The sequence below is a fragment of the Squalius cephalus genome (assembly GCF_949319135.1).
Source record: "Squalius cephalus genome assembly, chromosome: 16".
In the NCBI taxonomy this organism is placed as follows: Eukaryota; Metazoa; Chordata; class Actinopteri; order Cypriniformes; family Leuciscidae; genus Squalius; species Squalius cephalus.
In genome coordinates this window covers 8,034,979-8,053,264 of record NC_137137.1, presented here as the reverse complement: position 1 = coordinate 8,053,264, position 18,286 = coordinate 8,034,979, and the positions used below count along the sequence as shown (strand labels likewise).

General features: G+C 36.1%; 1 protein-coding gene across 1 annotated transcript in view; it reads left to right on the top strand.

Moving 5' to 3' along the window:
• The window catches only part of xpr1a (xenotropic and polytropic retrovirus receptor 1a), a 68,239-nt gene that overhangs the window by 45,525 nt on the left and 4,428 nt on the right, over positions 1-18,286 (top strand). Inside the window, exons 3-13 of the mRNA XM_079897844.1 lie at positions 1,386-1,487; positions 4,102-4,322; positions 5,256-5,405; positions 5,600-5,683; positions 6,827-6,908; positions 7,046-7,233; positions 7,709-7,888; positions 10,715-10,883; positions 11,608-11,802; positions 17,193-17,359; positions 18,018-18,157. Coding sequence (XP_079753970.1) covers positions 1,386-1,487; positions 4,102-4,322; positions 5,256-5,405; positions 5,600-5,683; positions 6,827-6,908; positions 7,046-7,233; positions 7,709-7,888; positions 10,715-10,883; positions 11,608-11,802; positions 17,193-17,359; positions 18,018-18,157 — 1,678 coding nt within the window. The remainder of the gene's footprint in view (positions 1-1,385; positions 1,488-4,101; positions 4,323-5,255; positions 5,406-5,599; positions 5,684-6,826; positions 6,909-7,045; positions 7,234-7,708; positions 7,889-10,714; positions 10,884-11,607; positions 11,803-17,192; positions 17,360-18,017; positions 18,158-18,286) is intronic.

Below are 18,286 nucleotides of genomic sequence, written 5' to 3'. Positions count from 1 at the left end.
CAAAGAATCTTGTAAAACATGCAATTTTGAAGTTGGAAGACTGAAACATTATTTTCTTGTAAGACATACTCTAATAAAACTGGTCTACAGCCAAAATGCTTCTTTAGCTCTTACCAAAATGCAAACTTTACTAATTTTGTGTCACTGAGAACAAAAATGATGCTTAAAATTGTTGATTGGCTCTAGTTTTCAAGATGCTATTTGGTCAGTATAAATATGACCCTTGACTTGGGAATAGCAGAGGATAAGGGAGTTATAAAGGAAAGGGGATCTCAATTTAAACCAGAAATGACTAAAATATGTCTTTGACTGGATTTATGAGTAAGTCTATCACTAGCTTTGGACAGTAATTGATTTTTAGGCAAAACAATGACTGATGCAATCTGGGGTTGGTTGAATAAACCGCTAAGACTATTACAAGTCAGTTTTTCTTTCTTTTTCTTTAAGACTGTTTATAACTTTTTTGAGTCAGTTACATAAAAACGTAGATTGGTCTGATTTGATACCGAAAAGAAAGACTGACTGCCCCTTGACCAACTGCTAGTGTGTCATACTAGATGTTAAGACACTGTCTTAACATAATGGCTATGTTTGTACAACTGGACCCTGAAGCTGGTATTGTGTCATATGATATGAAGTGCATCATGTTATAGAAGTCATGGATGATGCAATCATACCGAAGTTTGCATCACTCTGCTGAACAAATTGCCCTATATCAGCTCTATATCATGCAGGGGTGCATTCCTGGAGGGCCACAGCCCTGCGAAGTTTATTAGGGTTAAAGCTAAGCTGTGGCCCTCCAGGAACTGAGTTTTGCACCCCTGTCAATGTTGTATTTGTCAATGTTTGATTTTGCAAAGAGACACATTTCTGTTTAGCCAAAGTGATGCCTCGTACTTGTGTGAACAGTACAGATAACTTCAGATGGAGCAAATGGATTAATACATTTCATAGTGCGTTTTATTTATATAACCCTTTTGACAAGTGACAGGTACTATGCACAATATACATGGACGTAAAATATCTTGGAATCAGTAGCCAATCAGTTGTTTTAATTGTCATATTTCAATTTAAAAAGACAGCAGACCGAAATAGACAGACACCTGCACTGTAAAACATATTTAATCATTGAACATTTATCAACTTTTATTGTGTACATTTTAACAAACATGCTTATTTTGCATTTGAAATCTGGAATTTAGACTTGTTGTTTAAAGCTCAAAGCGCTCGTTTTATAACTCCCTCTGGCCTCTGGCCTTGAAGAGTCCGTATAAAGATGAAGCTGTGAATGGTAATGTGGATATCTCTAGTGTGAGTGGATTAGTGCCCACTGCTGAATATGAACATGAACATAGGTTTACGCCTTTGTATTTTTTCTCTTTCAGTCACAGATGAAGACACCGTCAAAAGGTACTATGCCAAGTTTGAGGAGAAGTTTTTTCAGACATGTGAAAAGGAGCTTTCCAAGATCAACACATTCTATTCAGGTATTGTTTTCTATGCATGCCATGAAAACTATATTTTATGTATTAAAATAACTTTTGTCCATCTTAATATATTTTAAAATGTAATTTATTACTATGATGGCAATCATTACTCCGATCACATGATCCTTCAGAAATCATTCTAAAATGCTGATTTGGTTCTCAAGAAACATTCTTTATTATTATCAATGTTGAAAGCAGCTGTGCTGCTTAATATTTTTGTGGAAACCTTGATAAAAAAAAAATGTCAGGATTATTTGATGAATATGAAGTTTAAAAGAACAGTGTTCATTCATGTAACAGAATTTTTTTGTAACAATGTAAAAATCTTTACTGTCACTTTTGATCAATTTAATGCATCCTTGCTGAATAAAAGTATTAATTTCCTAATTATTAATCATACATTAATAATCTCTCCACAAAAAGTACATGTATCCATCAATCAGTAGTAGAACTTTTTTACCATCGTTAATAATGAACTTAATAATACTAACTGTATGGCTACTATTATTGCATTCTATCTGTAACCCATAAATGTCACAAGCGGAAACAAACTTTACTGTGTGTGTTTAAACTGCAGCGGTCTGCTAAATGCCGTCAAGGGATTTCCTGTGCATGAGGTCAGGCCAGGGTGTACAGCACTCTTTGGGAACATGATGTAGCCTAATATGTAATGCCTGCCATAGTCGGTTTAACTTGCGTCAAGGGGAATAGACTATGTTTGGACTCATAATAAATGCACACTGCAACATAAGCTGTTTTGTTGCATTGACTTCAGGGCAACAAGAATGTCTGATCTCTACTGCCTCTTGTGGCTGGTTATTGGATAGAACAGACATACATTGTAAGCATGAGATTAATGCTTTGTTTGCATGTTGATGCATTGTTAGCATGCATCATAAATGAGAATATTACAATAGCTAATTCTGCTCAAAATTAAAATCTCAAAATGAGATGCGACAGAGGGATCAGCATTTATTCTGAAACAAAGACGCAGATGCACATTAATAATTTAACATGAAAGGAAAGCATTCATTCTGCTTATAATCTTGGTTTAGTCTTTTTATCCTCCAGTTGCCACTAAAAATCATTCACTCCCTCAGTGCTGCAGGTTTGACGGTCGGACCAAAATAAACTCTAATCGAGTTGCCCAGCCAAAGAAAGCTGGCAAGTCCACTAAGCTGGAAAAATCTCTGACCCCATACTTTATCTTATTTTGTCCTTTTGGAATAACACATGGATGTTTTTCCACAAGGGCAAAATTAGATAAAGTTTCCTTCACTAGAAAGTAGTACAAGATAAAACAGGAAAGATGTCAATAAAAACAAAAATGCTAATTTAGCCAATATACAATGTCATTCTGCAGATAATGTTGCATGCACAGGCCTGTTTTCAAGGTTTATGTAGTGATCTGCAAGGCATTCTCATATTTGATGGATTAGAAACTGAAATTCATATTAGGATGGCAACCACTGTTACTGCACTATAACTAATTCTGTCTAGTTGACCCAGACTGTGTTATGGCCAAGACCCCTGCCTCCCCCCTGAGTCGTCCTGAATTAACAACATAGCTTCTAAACCTTCAGTACATGCAGTCTTTGTCCCAGTGGACGAGATCTGCTAAGCACATAAATTCATAGTACCATCTTAGCCAAGTTCAGCATGCAGAAGCACAGAACTTATTCAGACCATTATAGACTACTATTTAAATTGGCATGAAAGAAAACGAGATTGTGCCGTTCATTTGATCCTAAGGACACATCTTCTATTCACAGCCAATGTTTATTCTGGACATTCCCTATATCAGCCAGTGCTATATCTTAGTTATTATTATTATTATTATTATTATGGACATGCATTTTTAATGCTTTGAAACATAAAACATAAATCAAACCTGAAACATAAATCAGGTTTTGACCTGTGATTGCCTTGGTTGCATTAGTAAAAATTGGTAAAAACAAATGTTGTTAATGTTAACAAATTAAACCTTATTGTAAAGTGTTGTAAAGAAAACCAGAACATTCTAAAAGGAGTTCTAAAAGAAATCCCTGAGAAAGTGGACAAATTAGATTTGTAGATACAAAGTGTGGCAGCTCTCCTCCTCATTCTCCTTTTCAGCCTGGACTCTGCCGTCTCTCGCTGAGGGTTATAGCCCATACGCTCCCAGTATTTACTTGTTGAACCTAATACCCATTTCCTTCCTCTGAAAGTGAGATGGGCGAGCAGGCTCCTGTTCACCAAACTGTGCTGGGACACAGGCCAGCGCGGATAATGCTGTCTGAGATATCACCCTTACAGGAAGAAGCTCATCTCTGACAGGAAATCTGTCTGCTTTACTTTCCACTTGATGGGTAGAATGAGGGATTTATTTGTCATGCAAAATGGATTCTGGTGAATCTCGTTGCAGGGTTGTAAGCCAAGCAGGCTTTATGTCTCTCAATAGACATAGTTGAATAGTTCTTAATACATTTTAAGATCGTCTTTTTCCGTTCTGGCGTACACCAAGGTTTTTTTGTTTGCCATTTAATTTGCTCTCTAGGACCATAAATCGAATAAAATAATAATCATCAATAAGGCGTAATGATTAATATTTCCTTCTCTTTTTGGATCTCCACAGAGAAACTTGCTGAGGCGCAGCGGCGATTCGCAACTTTGCAGAATGAGCTGCAGACGTCTCTGGACGCCCAGCGGGAGAGCAACGCTCCAGGGCTGCGCAGTCGCCGCAAAACGGTGTTGCCTTTGTCCAACAAGGAGCGCAACAAACATCGCAACATCAAAGACCTGCAGCTGGCCTTCAGCGAGTTCTACCTCAGCCTCATTCTCCTGCAGAACTACCAGGTCTGAAATTTGTCATGTTTTTGTTGTTGTTCGTCTCCCCTTCTGAACGTTGACCTTTTCCTGACTGGTTCTGTTGACACTTTTTTAATTTTTTTGTTGTTCTCTGTTGACGAGACCACCGCTCGTGCACTCAAAGCTCAACATATGCTGCTCTTTTCAGCTGGGTTTTTTATTCATTTTATCTTCATTCCTGTGCACTTTACAAATGTTATGCGTATTTCCATATTCTTTTTTGCCCATATTTCTTGATCCTTCCATCAGTTTGGAAACGGTTGACTTAATTTGTGTTTATCATGATTTTAACGTAGGGATTTCCAATTTTTTTGTCAGTCAAACAAACTTTGGACAATTTAATTACACATTCAAATGTTTACGGTTCTCTGATGTTTGGTTACAAGACATGCAGGTAAACCAATAAAATATTTCATCTTTTTTTAGTGTCTTATTTTGATTTGTTCATATTTTAAAATTATTTTATTTACATAAAAATTATTTTATTTTACATCAATTAACCAGTTCCCAGGGTTGGGAAACCCTGATCTAAAGGTTTACGATTAAATTCTAAAATTCCAAATATCGGTTGTGCTTACATGTGAATTTCTTTACAATGTGGACTTTAAATGGATAGTGAAGGGAAAGTAGTCAACAGGTATCCAACACACATGTGAACTGCTTTAGTACAGTTACAACATACAAAATATCCCAGGATGCACCAGATGTCCAGAGCGAAGAGCTGGAATATTCATTTGTTTTCATGACTTTTCTCTAAAATGTCTAATTTTATTACATTATCCTAAATTGTGGAAAATAGCAATAATAAATAAATGAGTAGACAAGTCTCAACATATAGAAAAAGAGTATTGCTCGTCTTTACTCTGTGTTGTTAGATGTGTAACTTAATTTCATATTCTGATTTACCCAAACCTCATACAGAATCTGAACTTCACTGGATTCCGTAAGATCCTGAAGAAACATGATAAGATTCTGGATACACAGCGTGGAGCCGATTGGCGCGTGGCTCACGTGGAGGTGGCTCCATTCTACACCTGTAAGAAGATCACACAGCTCATCTCTGAGACCGAGGTAGACTGCCTGTCTCCACGTTTAGACTTTTGACTTCCTGCTCGTAAGATAATCAGATTGTGATGGTGTTACTGTACACTCCCGTAGCTGCTGTAAGTGATGCTTAAACCCCTAGAGTGCATTAGAATGAAGCTTAAGATCAGAAATTATCAAACTAAAGTGTGCTGTCTGACCTTTGACCCTCGTGTGCCTAGGCTCTGGTGACCACAGAGCTGGAAGGTGGTGACCGTCAGAAGGCCATGAAGAGGCTGAGGGTTCCACCTCTTGGAGCAGCACAGGTGACAAAAGAAACTCACTTATGCAAACACAGAAACTATGTAACCTAGTGATTGCCCACCTCAGACTTTCGACTGGATGCTATATGTTTATCTTCAATGCCTTTAAAGGGTTAATTCACCCAAAAATGAAAATTCTGTCACTATTTACTCACCCTCATGTCATTCCAAACCCATAAGACTTTCGTTCATCTTCGGAACACAAATGAAGATCTTTTTGATGAAATCTGAGAGTTTTATGTCCCTCCATTGACAGCAATGCAACTACAACTTCAACGCTTCAAAAAGTTCATAAAGAGATTCTAATCCGTATGACTTGAGCGGTTTAATCCAAACTTTCTGAGGAGACTCGATCGCTTTATATGATGAATAAAATAATTTGAATGAAAAATAAGAGGTTATTGACTGTTATTATTTTTACACATACATCACTGAAGTCTCTGGGACTGTAAAGTCTGGCCAAAAGAACATGAACGTTAAGTTTTCTGTATTAATTGTTTGATTAGCATTTAATATTGTCTGAATCGAAGATATTTTATAATTGACTTTCAATGAAGCCTGTGTAGAATATTTTAGTGATAAATACAAAACACTCAAGTAAAACCAGTAGGAAACAACAAACATGCTTGTCAAAAAATAGCATGATAGCCAAGAAAAATATGTGAAAAAAGTTTCTGCAGTCTCTTTTCATGCAGTACTTTTAGTTCTAGGTCAGTAACAGTTGTGTAAATCCTCAGGAACTATACAATGCAAAAGGCAGTGTGGGTGGAGAGATACACCTTTGCCTGGAACATCATGTACAAAACATTGCAGGAATAGAATACTGCTTTACATTTAATTGGGATAATTTACTTGTCCCCCTGTACTTTTTATGACATAAGTGTAAAAATGTATGCGCTTGTAAAACTGAAAGCATCCAGGTTTTTTGAGTTGAAGTCATCTACTTAATTATTTTTAAAAATGCACTCAACTTGAAATGTTAAGTTGCCATGGCTTAAAATATAGCATTATTTTAATATTTGCCCATGTGCAATTGCTAATTCAAAGTTAAATAATAATGCATTATAGAAAAGCTGCACTGAGATGCATTACTTGTGTTCCTGAAGGTTATTGCATTGATCAAGTCTGTTTTTTTCTCAACCTCAGCCTGCACCTGCCTGGACCACCTTCCGTGTGGGACTGTATTGTGGGATCTTCATGGTCCTGGCTGTCGCTTTCGTCCTTACTGGTACAGTTTTTAACCTTGTTGCACACTCAGACCAACATACCAACTATACCTGTTTATCTTTATCTTCTGCTAACATGCATTCATGATAGAACATTGCACTAATTTATACAACTGTGTGACTAATCTTTCCCTCTCAGGTGCTTTTTTCATTCGTAATCAGAACATCTGGCCACTGGTGCGCATCTACCGCGGCGGTTTCCTTTTGATTCAGTTTCTCTTTCTCTTGGGGATTAACACTTATGGCTGGAGGCAGGCGGGTGTCAATCATGTGCTGATCTTTGAGCTGAACCCCCGAAACAATCTTTCACATCAGCATCTGTTTGAGGTGAGACACGTCATGGAGAAGGAAACTTTACAGAAAGTCTCTGTATAAACTACCGTTTAGAAGTTTGGAGTTGGTACCATTTTTTTAATAGTTTTGAAACAAGTCTCTTATTCTTGCCAAGATCAAAATAGTAATTTTTCAATTTAAAATATCTGTTCTATTTTCTGTTTGAACATATTTTAAAATGTAATTTATTCCTGTGATGGTAAAGCTCAATTTTCAGCATCATTACTCCAGTCTTCATTGTCACATGATCCTTCAGAAAACATTCTGATATGCTGATTTGATGCTCAAAAAACATTTATTATTATTATCAATGTTGAAAATAGTTATGCTAGTTAATATTTTGTGGAAACCGTGATACAAAAGAACAGCATTTATTTGACATAAAATAACAGGAAGGAAGATTTTTTTTTTCCAGGTTTTGAAAATCTTGATGTTCAGTTTCATCTTTTCCTCTTTTCTCTTGCTGTAGATCGCAGGGTTTTTGGGGGTGTTGTGGTGTCTCAGCATCCTTTCCTGTCTGTTTGCGGACTACACTTGGCTCCCTATGCAGGCGAACCCCCTCATCCTCTATGGCTTCATGCTGCTCTTCCTCATCAACCCCTTCAAAACCGCCTACTACAAATCCCGTTTCTGGCTCATCAAACTTCTGGTGAGAGACAAAACTTTTCAGCACATGCTGTGAAACCTTTACATATTACAAATCTAGAGTTCTAATTGCAACAGAATATTATTGATAATTAGTGAAGACCCTTTTTCGTCATCATGATGTGAGCAGGCTCCATTCAGATATGCAATGCCTAGTTTCCGTGATCCAATCAGTTCTAGATGAATTAAAAAAAAATTCCACCCCAAATATCCTGTTTAACTTAGAAGTGTGTCAGATTTCAAGTAAAGTTGGTTACAGACAGCATTTAAAATCTTCATATCCTGTGTTGTTTTATAGCACATGTAGCATGTGATACAGGGGCATTTTTATGAAATAAGTCTCTTTTTCTCACCAAGGTGGCAGTTGTTTGATCAGAAATACAGTGAAAACAATAACACTGTGTGAAGTATTAATATAATTTAAAATAACTGTGTTCTATTTGAATATATTTTAAAATGTAATTAATTCCTGTGATGGTAAAGCTGAATTTTCAGCATCATTACTCCAGTCTTCAGTGTCACATGATCCTTCAGAAATCATTCTAATATGCTGATCATCATCAATGTTGTAAACAGTTGTGCTGCTTCATATTTTTGTGTAAACTGATATGTTTTTCAGGGTTCTTTGTTCAAAAGAACAGCATTTATTTGAAATAGTAATTATAATTTATATTAAAATATATAATTTTTGATCAATTGAATGTGTCATTGCTGAATGAAAGTATCAATTTCTTAAAAAAAAAAAAGAAAGAAAACTAACTTACCCCAACCTGTGTGTTGGGAGTGTTTCAGTGAGGTCTGTGTGTGTGTGTGTGTACACGAGTGCGATTATGTGTGTCTCTGTGTGAGGTGAGGGAAAATAGATTGCTGCTCTATCTCTGCGGATGTGAAGACTGTGCCTGTGCAATCATTATTGAGATGGAGCCATCAGCGGCCGCCTGCCTCTGTCTCACTGCCCTCCCTACATCTAATTGACCTAGACTGGAGCCTTATTCCTTAGAGCACACGCAGACACACACACACACACACACACTTCCTGTAGATTAAAACCGACACGTACTGATGGCCAAACAGTGGGTGGCTTTCTTCCCAGAGCTCGAACTCGCTGTCACACTCAAGCTGTGCGTTGCACATGCAGCTGTATAACCTTGAAATGTACTTCACATCCAGACCTGTATGCTTAAAAGCATTTTTTGTGGACTGCCTTCACCTGTTTCATTAGGTAAAAATAACTGATCAGAGTTTGTGTGGGGAGAAATCGATTTTCACTGGCATTTGAGCCTCAAGAGAATGATGGCATAGATCGGTGTAGTGCAAAAGTGTGTTGCTGGGAAATGTCAGCACTGCCCCGAAGGCTGGGAGAGTAACATTTCATTTCATGGCATAGAGTGTGCCACAGAATAACATTTAAAAAACAAAAAAACAATGTCTATATATCTTCACATTATTTATTGACTTATTTATTTATTGTCTAATTGTGTAATTTTATTTACAGCTCTTGTATTGTAGTATTTAGTACATATTGTAATTGTTGAAAGTGAAATGATCATCTTTGTCATCAAACTTAAATTACTTTTAAAAATATATATTTTTATGTATATACATATATGTATATGTATAAACTTAAATTACTAAAAAAAAAAAAAATTATAGATATAGATATATATATTTATATACATGTGTATATGTATATATGTGTGTGTGTGTGTGTGTGTATGTATATATATATATATATATATATATATATATATATATATATATATATATATATATATATATATATATATATATATATATATATATAAACTGTATATTATATATGTGGGTCATTGACGAATAAGGTTTTTAAAAGTGTAAAAAAATAGAATGGGGAGATAACTATATTTGAAACCATTTTTTAGTTTACTTAGTTTTTTAAAGTTTAAGATTTTGTGGTTTGTACAATCAATTAACACTGTTTTTTGTCATTTTTTACAAGATGGAATTTTTTTTTACAAGATGGTCATTCGGTTTACCCACTGATTTGAAAGTTAAAAACTGATTTGACATTGATGTTGAGATAGTATATAGTGTGTACCACAGAAGATTCAGTAAAAGAGATCAAGTTGTACTACCTTACATACTTTGGATGTGATATATTTGTTTTTTTATTATTATTAAGGCCTTTGGACAAAAAAAATGACCTGTCACGTCATTGACCCATGTACTTTTGTAACTATGCAACTTTTTAGTATTTGAAATATTATTAATAATATGATATGCATTTCAAGGCAAAGATGCTGGTACAGTTTACCCTGAAGCATTTGACACACTTGGGAAAAATATTTACTTTAATAATTCATGGTCTTTATCCAAATGATTCATATAGTTTCATACTTCAACATGGCATTAAACCTATTTTGGCATTACAAAATGGTTATTACTTTTTTCATGTGCATCTCTCAATCTCAGGCAGCTGGATATGATTTCTAAATGTGTAGTCATGCGTTTCTAAACGAGGCACAGTTTGCTGGATTAATGGTGCAACACATCTAACTCAGTCCTCACATATAACAGACAGTTAAGTGTGTTTTATTGGTGAGGTCAATGAGTTGATATTGCAGATCATCAGACAATAAAAACCCCATTGATTTGCTTTCAGCCGGCTGAGTTCTCATTAAGATTTTTGCTCGCTGTCTCATAGAGTTCACTCTGCCTCAGGGATGAGCTGTTTTACATAAAGCACCTCAGATTACTTCTGCTTTTTATTATTGTCCACGATGATTATTATATGTACTGTATACAGTATGAATATTTATGCTTCATATTTCCTGTGTTTGTATTTTCTCAGTTTCGTGTGTCCACCGCCCCGTTCCACCGAGTGGAGTTTGCAGACTTCTGGCTGGCGGATCAACTCAATTCCCTGGTCATTGTGCTCACAGATCTGGAGTATCTGGTCTGTTATTACAGCATGGAGCTGCAGTGGGGAGATCGTAGCGGCTTACTTCCCTCCACATATGGTAATTGATTCAGAATGAAGCCATCTTATAATGTACTGATTCAAGTTTTGACAAACAGAGTCATTCATGTTAAGCCATCCAAATTTCAACCTTATACTGGATGTAACAGTAGATGAATGGGCGGTTACGATTAGTTGTCCTTCCATATGAATTAAGATTGCACAGGCTGTGTTAGCACAGACAGGAGTTCTTCAGGTTCAGTGGAGTTTATGTGAAATGGACCAGGAAATTCAGAACATCAGCGGCTGTCTAATGGTGCAGAAATGTGTAACACCAGCTCAGTCCTGGAAAATTCTGAGAAAAAGATGGAAAGTGAGAGACCAAGAGAAAGTGAAAGTGACTATGGCTTTTTTCTGCTGGCCTGGTCAGATTTGTAGTTGCAAATATGATAAATTGGTTTAGTTTTAGTTCTAGGTTTAGTAATTTAGTTGCAAATATGATAACAAAAATATTTGTTAAAATATGTATTAATTTTTTAGTTATTTAGCACAATTTTCTTATTTAATAATGTTGTGTATATATGTAAAATATACTGTATTTCAGTTTATTTTGCAAGACAAAATCCTAATTGTTGGGCCCTGAACTATATTATAAAATCATCATTTAATTTGTAGAAATACATATAAAAATAATCCAGTATGTTTTAATATTACTCTACTGCAATATTGAGAGAATATTCTTGATAATATCAACATGCTTTCATAAGTTTCTCCTCCGGAATAAGGTGACGAAAGGTGTAACAGCTACTCTTACGGAATTCGGGCCATCATCCACTGTCTGCCTGCCTGGCTGCGGTTTGTTCAGTGTCTGCGACGTTACCGTGACACCAGAAGGGCCTTCCCTCACCTGGTGAATGCTGGGAAATACTCCACCACCTTCTTTGTGGTCACATTTGCAGCCCTCTACAGAACTCACAAAGGTAAAAACATACAATCGGCAGTTAACGGCAAACGTGACGTGATCATGTGACCAGAACATTCACTTTTCAAAGCATGTTATAATTATAATTATTATAATTAGCTTGAAAAACAAAACTCTCTGAAGGTTTGTGCTCAGACCGGTGAATGTCACTTGAAAACAGCTTTGTCTCGAGGGAATCTGGGTAAAAAAAATGATTTGGTTATACAAGAAACAGTGTTTTGTTTTGTTTTGCTTTTTATATCCTGAATACATTGTATTTTTACTGTTCTGTGGAAATTGCCGTTGTAATCTAACACTGACTCCAGTGTAAAATGTTCAGTACAAAGAGAGCACCTGGCTGCCATTGTTTGCTTACAACAGATACAGGTGAACAGGCAACAAAAGCATGTTTTGAGAAAAGCAGAGAAAGAGCCTGTCCTTGTCTGTTAGAGACTGGTTTATATAGCAACATAAAGAGAAAACATCTCAATTTTATGTTCGAGACGAATTGTACCAAGAAGAAACAGGTTGGCATTTCATTTATGCATTTAAAAAAGAGCCACCCTGCTTTATAAAAACTCATTTGTCGCCAAACACCACATTTTGCATTCAATCACATCAATTATCCTGCATTCGGTCTAAAATCTAAAGAGTTTAAAAGCATGCCATTAAGATTCCAGACATATCCCTCGTCTCTATCTACAATTACCGTCTGATTATTCTGCCACTGAAATCCATCTGAAGTGCGAAGACTGCTGCTCAAACATGTCTCTCTGCCTGGCTCACTTTCTCTTATCAAACAGTCAGCCTCCATGCCTTCCCGTATCTCTTCGAAAAGACAACTTTTGCCAAAAATCGATCTCACAGCACTCAGCTAAGCCGTTTCATCCATTTCATTATTTATATGCACACACAGTCGTTTCTGGGTAGTTCCCTTGAATGTCAGAGTTTAAATAAATATCAAGCATGGGTGCAATTTACGCCACTGCATTTATGTTTTCGTTGAACAGAATTCTACTCCGAAGTATCCAAATGTTGGTGGACAACCTGTCCAGACTTAAGTGTGTATTAGAAACATCTCTGTATTAGTGATATAGGAGTGAAAGAGGCCCCATTCAACCCAACAATCTCACCATGCATTCAATGCACTCATTAGGATTCGCTCGAGATGTTCCTGGCAGTGAGCCAGTTTAATTTATGAATGCATCAGAAATCACCTCCATCATTTGTGCCCTGATTGAAACTGATGTTCACTCCTGTAATCTGCCCTGATAAATGAGTCTATGGATTCTATTTATTTTAGTTTTCATGTAAACTAATCCCAATGGAATGTAACATGCCTGAGCATAATTAATGTATAAATTAACATTAGTCACAAGCCAAACAGGTGTGTGAGATTGTAAGTTTGATGTGTTATTAGCTTTGCACACTAGCATTGAAATGGCAATTTATGCATTGGTAAGTGTTTTTGTTTTATCTGTTCTCATATCAATAGCCCCATTACACATGTTTTTAGTGTTGTATTTCATTGTAGTGCTGATTGTAGAAATGGTAGAGGGTTGATATCCTCAAAGATTTAATTTAAACTTTAATGAGAAATGCCAGTCTGAGCTTAAGCTATATGCTGAAGAGCTCAATGACATCCAACAAGACAGAGCAAAATCCAAACAGAGATTAAAGAAAAAATGCTGTGTGAACACTGAAAAACGATTAAAGGGGAGAGAGAAATATGAGAGGAGAGAGAAAGAGAGCAAAAAATAAAAGAGGAAATGAAGGAAAATGGACTATCTAGAGGAGGTTGAGCTGTAATTGCCTGCCTGTGGCGAGACAGAACAGTGTGAGCGTATCGCTAGAATAATGATGAAGCTCTGAACCGCTAAAAAATATTTGATTTTTTTTTTCTCTCTCTCTGTATCAGACCTGGATCTTTGATCAAAACAAGCTTCTTAGAGAGCTATAGAGATGTGTACATGAACACCTGTGCTTACCTGCTCTGATGGCTTCATTGCACAGATTTAAACCGTTTCATGTGGACCACATTTACCCAAGAATACATATGCTTCAGATGAAGTACGCAGGAATGATTGACAAGAGATGGCTGTATGTAGTCAAATATCACAGCTCATGTGCATAAATATTACCGTTTAGTACAGATTAATCAGTTAATGTGGTCAATATTGAAAATCTTTATATACCTGAACTTTAAACTCAGTGATGTTCTTTTCGATTCTATTTTATTTTTGATTTTCGTTGTCATGTTCCCATCATGTGGTCAGGTGCAGAGAGTGACACATTCTATTTCACATTCTGCACTCTATTACCAAAGACACAAAAACACTGTCAATGTTCAAAGGATGAAAACTATTTCTGTCTGAGGATACTGAGAGGGATTTGGTCCTTTGGGAAATGTGTTTGGGTCATCACAGTTCATGTTTACATAAATCTTCTGATGTGTTAATGAGGTTAAACCGAAAGTTCAGTGTGACCAGTAGTGGTTGACCGACATGGGTTTTTTAATGGCCGATGCTGAAATCTATTGAGCAGGGTAGCAGATGGCCTGTATTTACACAGTTCAATTTAATGACAAATGAGATGAGACCATTTTGATATTCAAAGATTATTACTACTTTGAAAACAGAAATATGTATTATCAGTTGACGAGAATTTTGTAATTGATACAATGGGGAACTAACACTTCTGTTCATTGGCCAAACTGGCATGGTTGTTTGCCAATACCGTTAATCTCATATTGTCAGACCTACTGTATCTAATATATATATATTTATCTTGCAAGTGCCTCAAAGAGACACTATACTACAGCAAAATATAATGGCCCAAATATTTTGAATATCAAAGTATTGTTTCAGATATAGGATAACGTTTTGTAGGAACCATGTTCACGTTTGTAGCATTATTGATTTTATTTTAGTCAATGTTTCTTGCACCCTAAATTGTTTTTTGTTTTGTTTTTTCATGACCATTTTCTCTCTCTGACCTCTGAATTGCACAGGCTTTTTGTGCTCATGTATCTTTAAGACTTATATATGTTAATTTACTGCTGTTTTAATTAGCTAACTTCAACTTTGCATGCATAGTGCACACTATTGCTTAATACTAAATATTCATTGATCTGTAGATCTAGACTGTCAAATATTAATATTCTCAGAAATGAGATGTCAAAGCTATGAAGATTCATGAATTATCCACCTTCACAGCTTAGTTTTCATAGATGATCTTGGGATGGAGCTTTGCTGTTGGGTAAGGTTGAGCAAAAGGTATTGTCAAGGTAATAATAATAATTATGTGCATCAAATGTAGAAATATGTAAAACACAATACTTAAAGTTGGCATGAAACGGAAGTTGCAATAGTCTTTTCTTCACTATTGTATATCCGAGTGAAACGACTTCTCAAACAAGAAAAAATGTAGTGTGACTTGATTTTGTCCATCTTGAATTGATTGGATGGTTTTGGTTTTCTATTGGTCAATCTCATGTGAGTGACAGGTTGTCCCGCCCTCACACTAACAAACACAGTCACTGTCATCAGAGAATAGAAGAGAAGAGATGTCACTGCAAGAGGGAGGGGAAGTTATTTTGATTAAAGATTATGAGGGCACATGAATTTATATATATATATATATATATATATCAGATAATGATATGCATGGATACATAATTTATAAATACTGCAATATTCCATTAAAGAAGGAAGAATCGTCAACTTTGATTTTATGATGACTCTAATATCAGCTCAAATGTTGATGCTTCCCTAGAATGCCGCTGGCCTGTGTGAAGGGATTAGACTTGCATTGCACTCTTAAAGTGTCTTGTTGGGGCGAGCATCTGGAGCATCTTGGGTAATCTAGGGACACCATATTCAGCATGGGCACTCATAGCTCAGCTCTGAAATAGGAAGGACAGGGCTATTATGTGTTCCGGCGAAAAATGTCCTCCGCTGGTTTCCTGGCGCCTGGATGGCAGCGTGTGAAAGGCTTTATTAAGACGGATGGGCCTGTTCCAGATTCAGCACCGTCTGCTGTCTGAGGCCTAAGAGATTTAACCATTCACTGACCTGAGACCTGCCTTGTTCCACCATCTGATAAATGTCTCGCCCCCTATTAACTTACACTGATGCTCTAATGTTGTACTGCAAGATAGCTCTTATTCTTATATTTCAGTTCTGCCTACTCTTTTTTTTTTTTTTTGGGAATTGTATTGCCCCTGTGCAAAATAATATATTTTGGCATGATTCCATATGCTTTCCCGTGCCTCATCATCAATATTAGTTGCTAATTCCTTTTCCCATACAGCTTCTATCCTCTGCCTTTCAACAGATTATATAACACAGTCGCTTCAAGGTTATTTATGTATAAGGGTTGTACTATTGCAATGTTGGTCTTAAGCCGCAAAAAAAGAAAAAAAGTTGCTGATTAAATTACAAGTAGATTTCTTCATATACTTGTTATAAATAAGATGTCGAACTATATCCAATGTAATATTATTTTCTTGGAACAGCAATGTAAAAATAGCTAAATATATACTACTTTTCAAAAGTTTTAGGCCTGTAAGATTTTGAAGGAAGTCTCTTATGCTCACCGAGGTTGCATTTATTAAACAGTAATATTGTGAAATATCATTGCAATTAAAAATAACTGTTTTCTATTTTAATATATTTTAAAATGTAATTTATTCCTGTGATGGCAAAGCTGAATTTTCAGCATCATTACTCCAGTCTTCAGTGTCACATGATCCTTCAGAAATCATTCTAATATGCTGATTTTGTGCTCAAGAAATATTTCTTATAATTATCAATGTTGAAAATGGTTGTGCTGCTTAAAATATTTACGAAAACCGTGATGCATTTCAGAATTCTTTGATTAATAAAAGTTCAAAAGGACAGCATTTATTTGAAAGATTTTCTTTTGAAAATTTTTAAATGTCTTTTTTGTCACTTTTGATCAACTGAACTATTGATTTCTTTAAAAAGATCTGAGAAAAATTGTAATGGTAGTGTAATAGTTAATGTAATGTAAGGTAATGGTAGTAGGACACATGTATGTGTCAGTTTTTATCAGTAAAAACAGAAGGGGAGTAAAAAAGTGCAGGCTAGATTCAAATTTATATGAAAATATTTTTTTATTGTTTATGTATCTTTAACCTACTAAGGTGCATTTTGGTCATCATGCCATTGTTTTAATTAATATAATTAAGCACTAGTATTTGACATGGTAATTTAACAGTGAATGACCTTTCAATTATGTAGATTAATAGCCACAGACACAATGGCATTACTTAGTAATGTAAACAGTCTCAAAACAGTTTTTTTTAAAGTGTAGATAGATAGATGGATGGATGTCTCCCTCTAGTGGACATAGTTTCAAATTCACTTGTGTCTTTCTGTGTTTCAGATCAGAAACATGCAGACGCTGAGGTGTTTTTCTACATGCTGGTCCTGTCTTCAGTCGTCAGTTCGCTTTACACGCTGATCTGGGACCTAAAGATGGACTGGGGTCTTTTCGACCGCAACGCAGGCGAGAATACCTTCTTGAGAGAGGAGATTGTTTACCCACATAAAGTAAGATATGCCAGAACATAATCTGCCATCTTGGAAACAGTATTATGTCCATCATGGGTGATGTGATGTGATGTGATGTAGTGGTCAAAGATCTGCTCTGGTGAGCACAGTGTTGTTGGTTCAAACCTTCTAAGGAGCAAAGCAAAATAATCAAACTAACTAGCTGGTTTGCTGCTTTAATGGGATAGTTCACCCAAAAAGGAAACATCTGTCATCCTGTCGTTCCAAACCCATACAAATTTCGTTCATCTTCGGAACACAATTAGTAGATATTTTTAATGAAATCTGAGAGATTTCTCTCCCCTCCATTAATTCACCCAAAACTCTGATGGTTCAAAAATGTCCATGAAGAGATCATAAAAGAAATCAATATAAATCAAACTGTTTAATCCAAGTCTTCTGAAGAGACACAATCTCATTATATGATGAACAGATTTAATTTAGGCTTTTATTCAGATATAACATTTTTTGGGTGAACTATCCCTTTAAGCTGGTTTAGTTGTTCAGCCAGCTGTTCTCCCCTGCTGATAAGTGCAGCAAACCAGCTTCGGTTGGTTTAAGATGTTTTTTTCAGCAGGGATATTATTATTATAACGGTCAGCGGGGATATTTATCTGTTACCTCCAACCGTCATAATGTCACTTCCTTTTCCTTTTAGGCCTACTACTACTCTGCTATTATAGAAGACGTAATCCTGCGCTTCGCCTGGACACTGCAGATCTCTCTGACTTCCATGACTGCCATTCCTTCCATCGAGGACATCGTGGTTACAATTTTAGCTCCTCTGGAAGTGTTTAGGTGAGATGTTTGTGTAGAACAGGGATTCCCTATTCTTTTCATCAGCCAAATCCCTTTGAGCTAAAATAGTTACTTGAAGTACCCCCTGAGATTTTCACTACACATTTGCATGTTCATGGTTCTCTGATG